The sequence below is a fragment of the Spinacia oleracea genome, chromosome 5 (assembly GCF_020520425.1).
Source record: "Spinacia oleracea cultivar Varoflay chromosome 5, BTI_SOV_V1, whole genome shotgun sequence".
In the NCBI taxonomy this organism is placed as follows: domain Eukaryota; kingdom Viridiplantae; phylum Streptophyta; class Magnoliopsida; order Caryophyllales; family Amaranthaceae; genus Spinacia; species Spinacia oleracea.
The window spans coordinates 85,753,230-85,764,828 of record NC_079491.1 but is presented as its reverse complement, the minus strand read 5'-3'; the positions used below and the strand labels follow the sequence as shown (position 1 = coordinate 85,764,828).

Sequence of the window (11,599 nt, the reverse complement as noted above, 5' to 3'; positions counted from 1 at the left end):
CGCACAAACTCTTGTGCGGTCGAACAAAAGTCTGTGCGGTCGTTTACCGATTTTGGGGCATTCTGTCTCCAAAATCTAATTTGTGCGACCGTTTAATAGAACCCCATCGCACAAAGGGGCTTTTGTGCGATCGAACAAAAAGGGTTGTTCGGTCGCACAAAGCTCCATCTTTCTTAGTGTCCATCAGCTCTCCTCTGTTCGGGCGCACGAACTTCTGTTCGGTCGCACAAGCCCTGTTTTGGCTCAATTCTACTTGTTTTCCATTACTTTTCACCATAATCACCTATAAAGCACAAGATAGAAAGAAACTTATAAAAATCATACGAAAAGCTATAAAAACTATGAAAAAGCATAATAAACTAACATGAAATCCTAAGCTAAGAGAGACATAAATGTCGCTCATCATCCACCAAATCAATCATCACCTCAACCAAAACAATCATCACCTGTAAAAAAAACAAGCATCACCTCCACCAGAACAATCTTCACCACCACCAGAACCTAAAAAAAATCTGTTGCAAAAAAGCTAACTCCTAAAAGGGGCCCACAGAAGCCAATAACCAGCCCACTTAGGTCAAGTCCTAGGTTCAAAAAGTCAGTTGACATACAGTCAACACAGGGACCACTTGAAAAGCAAGATGCTTCCACCTCACCAACAGTGGGCCAGTCCACTTAATCCATTAATACAAAAAACCCTATCCCCACTGCAACAACCACCAATACAGAAATCCCACAAGAAACTTCAGAAAAACCAGATCCACTCTCCCAACCAAACCAAGCAACAACATCCAAACACACAAATTCTGAAAACCAAACCCATGCTCAAGATTTTGAGGATGATGACCTTTATGATAACAGGCCAGACTCACCTCTGTTGTGGAAGGATCTAGTAGGGGAATCAAAGTCAGGGTCTGATAAAACTGATTCAGATTATGAGGTTGAGTTGTCTGATGATGATGAGAATGTTGCTGGTCTGGATTTAGAACCAAAATATGATGTGTTGTTGAGTTGGGATGAATATAATACAGATGAGGAGGAGTATCGGGAGGAGTGTATTGATGATAATTATGGGCCATATTAAGATGATAGTGATGATGAGGCTAGGGATGTGAGAGCCAGGGTAAAACAAGCAAACAACAAGTTGTTTGAGATTGCTCAGAAGCTTCAACAAGAGGCAGCAAATGGTAAGCTTGGTACTCATAAAACACCTAGTACATCTGTTGATCCAGGGAAGAGTAGATCTGGATACATTAGTGAGTATGAGGAGAGTGATGAAGAAATACACACACCTCCTGACAGTGGAAATGATGAGATAGAAATTGGGGAGAGAAAAGCTTCTAGAAGTCTTCTAGTTAACCCAAACCAGGATTTCAATGTGTTCAAGTGGAAAGTGGGCCAAAGTTTCACAACTAGGGTGGATTTCAAGAAGGCAGTGGCAAAGTATGGGATTATGTAGGGGAGGAATGTGAGTGTGGTTATCAGCAACAAAAAAAGAGCATAGAGGATGGGTGTAAGGTGTGTTGTAGGGTATCCTTTCTACTTATATATTTCTTAGGATGAGAGGAGGTCCACTTTTGTAGTGAAAACAGTTACTGATGAACACAACTGCCACAGAAATATGAAGAAAAACAAGCAGGTGAAAGCAAGTGGGCTTGCAGAGCAATACCTTGAAGTGTTTAAGGCTAGACCACACTGGCCAGCAAGGGAGATCATGGAGACCACAAGGAGGGATTATAAGGTGTTGATCAAGAGGGGTTTTGCATACAAAGTCAAGTCCAAGGCACACAGGATGTTGCATGGGTCCATGAAGGATCATTATAACAAGGTTATCCCATATATGAAGGCATTACAAGCATCAAGTGTTGGTCATAAGCTGGCATTGGTTACTGATCAGGATAAAACTCCTCCTATGTTCCAAAGGCTCTTTACTTGTTTTGAGGGACTTCACAAAGGTTGGAAAGAAGGTTGCAGAAAGGTTATTTGTGTGGATGCATGTTTTTTGAAAACATTCTTGGGAGGCCAGTTACTATCTGCTGTTGGAAGAGACAGTAATGATCAAATGTACCCCATAGCCTGAGCAGTAGCTGAAGGTGAGAATAACATGAGTTGGGAATGGTTCTTCAAGGGAATTCAGGAGTGCCTTGATCTTGGAGATGGTGATGGCTTTGAATCATTTATGATTAGCATCAGGTTAGACTCTGACCTCTATTCTTAATCTGTTGTTGTTAGCTATTTTTGTTCTGTATGCTTAACGGTTGCTGGTGTTAGCTGCTGTTGATTTGTTGGTGCTAGTTGTTGTTGATTTGTTGGTGTTAGCTGATGTTTGTAGTTGAAGTTAGTTGTAGATGTTAGCTGAAGTTAGTTGGTGTTAGCTGATGTTGGTAGTTGAAGTTAGTGGTAGATGTTAGCTGCTGAAGTTAGTTGGTGTTAGCTGTTGCTGGTAGTTGAAGTTAGTTGTAGATGTTAGTTGAATTTAGTTACTTGTTGGTGGATGAAGTTAGTTGATTTTGCTCGTGTTTGACTCGAGTACTCGTGTTTGACTCAAGTACTCATGTTTGACTCGAGTGCTCGTATTTGACTCGAGTACTCGTGTTTGACTCAAGTACTCATGTTTTACTCGAGTGCTCGTGTTTGACTCAAGTACTCGTGTTTGACTCAAGTACTCGTGTTTGACTCGAGTGCTCATGTTTGACTCGAGTGCTCGTGTTTGACTCGAGTACTCGTGTTTGACTCAAGTACTCATGTTTGACTCGAGTGCTCGTGTTTGACTCAAGTACTCGTTTTTGACTCAAGTACTCGTGTTTGACTCGAGTGCTCATGTTTGACTCGAGTGCTCGTGTTTGACTCGAGTGCTCGTGTTTGACTCGAGTACTCGTGTTTGACCCAAGTACTCATGTTTGACTCGAGTGCTCGTATTTGACTCGAGTACTCGTGTTTGACTCAAGTACTCATGTTTGACTCGAGTGCTCGTGTTTGACTCAAGTACTCATGTTTGACTCGAGTGCTCGTATTTGACTTGAGTACTCATGTTTAACCCTTTTAAATGCATTTACTTGACAGTTAAGCTCCTGTTTTTTGATAAATACTCTTGATGTATTTTTTGAAGGCCATCTTGCATGCTGTGGCTACTATATTACCCAAAGCAGAGCACAGGCACTATGCTAGGCATATCTTTGCTTTGTGGCATAAGTCCTATATGGGTGATGAGTATAAGCTTTTGTTTTGGAAGATTGCAAAGGCATACAATGAAGCTGATTATAATGATGCATTAGAGGAACTAAATGCAATAAGTACAGATGCAGTCACTGCCTTTAAGTCTTACAATCCCAAATGGTTCTGTAGGGCATTCCTAAAGCCTAGTATTAGGACAGATGCTATCACTAGCAACATGGCTGAGACATTTAATGGGTATATCATTACTGCTAGGACCAAACATCTCATTTACATGCTAGAGGACATTAGGGCTGCAATAATGCAAAGACTAGTTCAGAAAAGGCAAGAAATGGAAAAGTGTAAGTCTGTCCTTTGCCCTAGGATTCAAGCAAAGCTAGAACTTGAGAAAGAAAAGGCTGCAAATTGTGAGGTTTTGCCATCAACTGACACGGTCTTCAATGTACAATACTACCTAGATATGTTGAATGTAGATTTGGTGGCTAGGACTTGTACATGTAAAAAATGGCAAATGCTTGGAATCCCTTGTTGTCATGCAATAGCTTGCATGTGGATGACTGTTACAAGAGGGAAGTGTATCTAAGGGCATATGCTGGATCAATCCCTCCTATGGAGGGGGAAAGGTACTGGCCTAGAGGTGATTTTGTGATAGATCCACCCCCCGTAAAAATTGGTCCAGGCAGACCAAGAGTGAACAGAAGAAAGGATCCATTTGAAGACCCTAAAAGGCCAGGGAAGCTAACCAGACATGGTATGGAAATGACTTGCAGCATCTGTAACACTAAAGGTCACAACAAGAGAAGATGTCCCAACAGAGACACTGCTGGAGACATACCCCCACCACCACCAAAGAGAGCTAGGGGCAGACCAAGGGCAGATGGCTCACTTGCATCTACACAAGAAACAGCAGCTTTTGGAGTTACACACTTGGATGCAATAGCTAAGCCAACTAAGTTGGGCAGATGTGGAAGAGTCATCCATCTTGGTAGAGGTTCTAGAGGTGGTAGGGGAAGAGGCAGGGGTAGGGGAACATCAGACAATGGAGGTGAGGGCACATCAGACAATGGTAGGGGAAGAGGCAGGGGAAGGGGCAGAGGAAGAGGAAGAGGCAGAGGAAGGGGAAGGGGCAGATCAAGTGGTGTGTCAATTGGAATTGGAGTTCTCTTTGGTGAGGATGGAACAATCACCAACAATGTAAGTATACTCACTCGTGTTTGACTCGGGCACTCGTGTTCTTTATTTTCTGTAAATGTTTAAGTGTGTATACTAACAATGTCATATTCTTTCTTGCAGTTGAGTGGCCCTCCTACACAGGCCAGTCAAACAGAACCACATTAGCTTCAATCAAGCTTAAAAGTCAGCAAGTGGATCTCCTGGGGTGCCTTTTGTAATCTGCAGTCAATCAAGCTTCGACATTTGTAATTTGTAATCTATAGTCTTAGCTTAGTGATTTTCATCAAACTATGGCATGGATCAAACAATGATATGCTCACAAGACTAACTTTTGAATGTTAATTACCCCGGAGTGGAAGTTCGGCGTTTTTAAATCATACTTCGTATTTGTTAGTTTTATTTCTTTTCCATTGCAAATTATGTTATTCGTAAGTCGAGCCAGAAATTCTTATTGAGCTCAAGTTTAAAGTTCAAATCATGTAATACTCGTACGTATGATTACATAATTTACGTATGCTTGTTGACTTTTCATTCTCGCTCGCTACTCGTTTTAGCTCTTGATTATTATGCCGTTAAAAAGCCGAGTCAACAAGGCCATATATCTTCATCAAATAACATTTTCATTTTGTCGAGTCAAACTAGGTCATATATTTTCAACAAATAACAAACCGAGTCAAACAAGTGAGAACATAAACGATAAACGACATCAAATAACATTTTCATTTCGTCGATTAATCGAGTCAACAAGGCCATATTCTTCTGATTTATTGTCATTACAACCCTTTCGTACCTATTTTAAATAGAATAACACAAATGCAAACAAAAGACATGAATACATCAACGCCATGGAGTAGTTCTTCTCGTTCCTTATAGCTCGCATCACCTCAATACGCAATTCACAGACCTCATTCTTCATTTCATGGATGTCCTCTTCAAGATTGTCCTTCTTCAACTGCACTTTTTTCAGTTTTTCTTCAAGCAACTTCTTATCATACTCCAATTCAGAAATGGTGGTATCCTTCTCCAACACTTGAAATTGCAAGTCTTCAATGGCATTGTTTTCAGGCACCCATCTAAAAAACCCGCAATTGTACTCCTAATTCACACATTCAATTTTAATTATAACCCTAATTTAACCCTAATTTTAATTATAACAACAATTAAACCAACTTACCGGCCACGAAGAGCATCCGAGGAATTGCATCCCACAATTTGGTCCTTTCTTTGCAACTCGCACAATTGCAGAAACACCACACCCACACTTCACCCTACCATGTCTTGAGTTCGTAGATGACCCAGACCCAGTTGATGCTTGCTGCTTTGGTCCTACCATGGCTTTTTGACGAAGAGGAAAATTTTCTCAAATTGGGTAATTTGTTATGTTTTGGGCAAATTGATGTGAAGATCAAGGGGCAGAGAATAAATTGGGGAATTTTTTTTTTGAGAAATTGTCGTGTGAGCTACTCAGAAAAGAAAGGAGTGTTTTTTTTAAATGAGAGAGACGAAGAACAAAGAGAGAAGAAAAACGAGGAAGACGAAGTTTAAAACAAGGTAACCTGCAAAAATCAGAACGGTCGATGCCACGTAGGACGTGTGACCTGAATTAGCAGGTTCCAATTTAAAAGGGTTTGTTAAAAGATGATGGGTATAAAAGGTTGGTCCATCTAGGAATACCTCAAAGGTGGGACCGTTAATAGATTACCGGGCAAAGGTTGGATTATTAAAATTTAATTTTCCTTAAACAAATATATGTTTTTTTAGAATCGATGAATCTCAGCTTGTCTTCATTATCAATCACGAAAAAATATTTACAGTACAAGCACATAAAATATCATATCTCTAGATAAACGTGAAAATCTAGAATTTAGGAAACAACTGATAAGTATGTAAAGATATATCCTAACAATTATTTTCCTAAAAATATATTTTCCTTGATTAGGTGTGATTCTCTTTATCAATGAGAGTTTAAGAAATAATATAGTCATGTGGAGTACATGTTATATGAACTCGCTTGATGGTAATTAACTTATTACGAGACATTAAACGTTAAACCCAGCCTATTTGTAATTGTGTATCCTCCGAGAAAGAATGATCACAAATTACGACAGAGAGTCAAATAAATACAACTGCGGTGAAACGGAGATAAGCTAATACGTATAAAGTCTGTCATTTTCACCTTATTTTTATTAGGAAAATTTGTAAAAAAATAATCCAACATTTTCCCGTTCTTTTAAAAATAGTATCATCTATGAGTTATTCTGAAATAATCCAACGTTTAGCATGTATCTCTTCGAAATAGGTTATTTTACCTACAACCTAAATAGCAAGTAACTTTTTTTATATTTTTACAGGTGAAGCATGCTACATGTCAAACTCTAATTAGGCTAAATTTGATTTTATATTTTATATTTTTATTTTAATTTAAAACCCTCCTCTTCTCTCCTTTCACTAGTCTTTTCTCTCTCCTTCCCTCCACAATTTCCACACCCTTCTCGATCTCTCTATCCCTCCATAACCATTCTCTGCCCTCTTCTCTTCCCTAGCTTCATTGATCTTCTTCCTATCTTCACTCACTTTTTTTTTCTCTCCCTCTCTCTCTCTCTCTCCACCAACTAACCCACTCTACATCGCTACATACATCCTCCTCTCATCTTCACCGCAACCACGCCTCACCATCAATACCCATGCACTCCTTCGCCAACACCAATCAACCATCCCAACCAACCTTTGATCTCCAACAATGTGTTGCCAACCCAACAACACCAATCCACGCATTAACCAACATCCATCAACCCCATCACCTTCATAAACAAGAACTCGGATCATATTCATCTCAACCCGCCCACCCTCATAACTAGAACTCTAGAGGCTAAGAGGGTCCAACTAATTCACTGAAGTGGCTCTAGAATTACAAGGAAGAAGTAGTAGTGGGCTTTGGTGGGGACCACAAAAGGTAATGATTAGGAAGAGAGTATGAGAGGAGGGGAAAGATGCGGCCAGGTAATCGCGGAAGTGGAAGGACGAGAGAGAAGCTAAGGGTGGTGGTGAGAGGAGGAGGAGGAGGCTGATTTTCTAGTGAGGAGATAGAAACGAAGGGGAAGTATGACCTAGAGACGGGAGAATAATGAGGATATGCTGATAGTGGAATTTTCTTTTTTTGGTGAGATGCCATTTTGTGTGGAGGAGAAAAAAATTGGGTGGAAAGGGTCTGTCATGGGAGAGGAGAGGAGAGAAAAAAAAAGGGTAGGGAACCATGAATTAAATAGAAGTTAGTTTTTAAAAAATTAAATCAAAACCAAAATTAAAATTAAATAAATTTATACCAATAAGAAAGACAAGTGTCGTACGTATTTACTCATTATCCCGGTTACCAACAGGTCATGACTTGTTTGGGAAGATACTTCTTAAACGTTGGATTATTCTAGAATAACTCAAAGGTAATACTGGTTTTAGAAGAACGGACAAAGATTGAATTTTTTTTTTTACAAATTTTCATTTTTGTTATTTTTAGATCAGAACTGACTAGGAAAAATAAAACACTCACAAAAAACATTATATCAGACCAGTCCAGACCAAAATCTAAAAAATAAGACCAAATCAGTTGTGAACCACAACTTGATTATTCAAAACTTGAGTTGAAGCCTTAATGAACCGAGTTAAGAAAACGATATAAACATAGTTTGAAAGCTCTTGAGCATACTAGCTTATTAGTGGATGATCGATCAAGTTAGATAAAATTAAAAGGATTAGTCGGACTTAATTAAGACTTATGAGCAACATGCAATGCTAAGTAAATTCTAATGAGTTACGAGGATTCCAATAAGCAAAATGTTAGAAACCGGAATCATTGTTAAGTTACAAACAGATCAATGTTTGGAAGAGTTAAACTCGAGATTGAGTATGGATGTTTGAGTTTAGCCGATCTAGCTATTCTAAAGCTTGAGTTGTTATAATCACACCCGGGTTACGGTTGTTAAAGAATTTGGTTTGATAAAAAAATCATTTCTATAGTACTCCGTGTGTTCTTTAAGACGTTTCCAGTTTTTCTAACGGACGTTTCTAAAAATATTTTATATTTCTATTTTAACTCTTAATTTCTCCCATTTGCTCAGAATTGTGTCAAAAGAACATTAAAAAAATTAAAACGTGATTGTTTTTTCTTACACACACTTGCTTTTTCCCACCCAACCATCACCAAGTCCACTTGTTTTTTGTACCTTTTCATTAAATAGCTATTAATTTTGTACATTCTCAATACAATTACACACCAATAGTTGTTTTTCTTACACACGCATGCAATTTCTTAATATCCGCGTTTTCCATTAAATAAGAAATGTACTATGTTAGAGTTATGGTATATCTAGTGTTCTTGTATGTTTAGGAAACTAGAGTTGTGTTAGTCTATGAATCACTACAAAATTATGGATTATTAGAGACGAAATTTGAGACGGAAACTATAAGCATCTCAAACTTGAGACGGATTACTAAACTTTCGTCTCTAAATTAAAATTGAGATGGGATTGTATATAGAGTTTCAAACTTTTCGTCTCAAATTTGTAATGGACTTGCCAAAATTCCGTCTCAATTTTTTTTGAGACGCCCTCTATAGAGACGCCCCATTTCGTCTCAAATTCGTCTCCAATCATCATTTTGAGACGGATTTGGACTATTTAGAGACGAAATCCCTTGTCTCTATAAAATGATTTTTTTGTAGTGAATCTAATAGAGTCTTAAACCTGATAGAGTTATGTTATAGTTTACTATATAAACCAATGATGTAACCAAATTATGATTAAGCCACAAAGTTATATTACCATCCATCAATATTATATTCTCCTTAGTTTAACATGGTATTGGAGCTATCCATAATTTTGGATTGTTCCTACGCTTCCGCAAAAATTCTCCGGCCGGTGGGTATGATTTAAAAACCTACCGGCTGGAAGTATGGAACTGTTTACTCTCTAAAATTGAGATATTTTTCTCGATATTATTAACCGTGATCTAGAACCTAAAGGAGCGATCGGAAACAAGATTGGTGTTGCTGCTGATAGAGTTGGTTTTTTTGCGCGTGCAAGAGTGTACTTGCAATCGCGTGTGCAAGAGTGTACCTGCGCTAGTGTGATTAATTGTTGATGTGGTGCGCAAGTTTCAATCGGACAAGGAGTGTACATGTTCTTTGGTTTTGCGCGGAATCCAAAGCAGTAGTGTACATGCGTTTGTGTTGGTGCTCAACGTGTCCTAGCATCGCCAAACTCTTCACCATGTATGGCTGAGTGTACCGCAACAAAGGAACAAGAGTTTACCTGTTTGTCTCGACATCAAATTGATTGTTTCGGTAGTCTTGATTTTACACTTCAATCGTACTGTTCGTGTTACTGCCGATTGGGGGGGAGTGTTAGAGTTATGGTATATCTAGGGTTCTAATATGTTTAGGAAACTAAAGCTGTGTTAGTTTAGGAATCTAATAGAGTCCTAAGCCTAATAGAGTTATGTTATGGTTTCCTATATAAATTAACCAATGATGTAACCAAGTGATTAAGCCATTAAGCTATATTATTGTCAATCAATATTATTCCTCTGTAGTTTTAACATGGTATCAGAACCCAGGTTTGTTGGGCCTTTCATAACTGGGCATTTCTAAGCCACTGGTTAAGGGACCTTTATTGGATGTTCATTCCCAATGAGGGTTATAATACTTTCTGGTGTGCTCTTAATTCTAAGGACACTCACATGTTAGGGGGGTGTTGAGACCCTATGTTGTCTACATGTGAGTTGTCCCACATTGAAAAAAGAGGAGAGAAAATATCAACTTATAAGCTTGTGGAGTCACCTCCACTATTGTCAATTGGTTTTAGTGTGGAACTTTCATTGGTCTTATAAGTGGACTGAACTCTCCTCCTCCTTATTGGGTTGCCCAAGCCCATTTCGTATATCTCTGAAATTTAACATGGTATATACTCTGTATTCAAGAATGGAGGGAATAAAAAAAACTAATAAGATGAAAATTTCAATCAATCATATTTTAGTATGGTTCAAAAGATGGATGTTAAGTAAAAGGACAAATATTATTGTATGAATATGACTGCTATTGTATTTAAAAAGTACTTCAAAATAATAAGTCAAAAGCATAATACCCCGTATATGAGTTTTTTATTTAGGGAATACGAGTATTTACTTATTTTGGAAATAATAGGTAAACGTATTTTTTTTGTCCTTGAAGGGATTTGATACACGGTGAGGACACGGGGGAATTTTTTAAAGAGACAAGCCAAATAAAATACTCCGTAGGATAAAAGCCTATTAAAGGCTGCGACGGCAAATTACCAGCCCATACAGCAATAATACGCCAATTTAATCGACTGTCACATCGCCCCAAAAGAACAAATACCACAAACGAAAATTCAAGAGGAGAATATATTTACTCTTGGTGTATTTGGATCTTCTTCATTTCTTTTCATGCTTTTCGTACTTGGAAGTATTAGCTCAATTTTTAAAAGTTTTTTATGTTTCTTATTTATGTCTGTTTCTGAAAGTTCTTTACTCTTATATTTTATTCTGTTTTTAAAATACAATGTTTACAATTATATCCTCTAATATGATTTTGTATCATCCACTTGCAACATTTATTAGGCCACTTGCATCATTATACCCTCTATTCTGATTTTTTTTATTCATCTACTTTCACACTTAAATAAAATGTCACTTTCATCCACTTGCAAATAAGTACTCCACTCGCTCACCCTCACCTTTACGTTAATTCACTTGAAAATAGTAACCGTAAAAAATATATAGGAACGGAGGTAGAAAAATACTTTACAAAAAAATTGATATTTGTACATGTCTTATGTACAATGTATAGAGTATAAAACCAAGTTCTTACCAGATAGTTATAATTTTTAATCAAATAGTTACAAATTGTGATTAAATTGACGAAATACGGACTATGACTTATGTTCAATTAATCACTATAAATCAAATGGTTATACGTTCTAATCAAATAGTTACACTTTGTCGTCATATAATTAACGGATATTTCATGAAATACCCCCGAGTTTTGAAGTAATTCACCAAATGCCCATCAAGTTCCAATAATTCACCAAATACCCCTGACAATTGACTTAATGCCCAAAATACCCTTACCGATAACGGTCCGTTAGTCCGCCGTTAGCCTAGTTTCATAATTCACCAAATGCCCCTTTTTATAATTTTATTTCACCAAATACCCCTATTATTAAACTTATTTCACCAAATGCCC

At 37.8% G+C, this 11,599-nt stretch overlaps 1 protein-coding gene across 1 annotated transcript; it reads right to left on the bottom strand.

Annotated features, from left to right (window-relative positions):
- Positions 1 to 5,041: 5,041 nt before the first annotated feature.
- LOC130461030 (uncharacterized) lies at positions 5,042 to 7,451 on the bottom strand. Its single transcript, XM_056828906.1, has 2 exons — positions 5,519 to 7,451; positions 5,042 to 5,440 (listed from the first exon to the last, which is right to left on the bottom strand). Exons 1-2 carry the CDS (start codon positions 5,675 to 5,677, stop codon positions 5,135 to 5,137), a joined length of 465 nt encoding a protein of 154 aa, XP_056684884.1. The 5' UTR covers positions 5,678 to 7,451; the 3' UTR covers positions 5,042 to 5,134.
- Between the last annotated feature and the right edge of the window lie 4,148 nt (positions 7,452 to 11,599).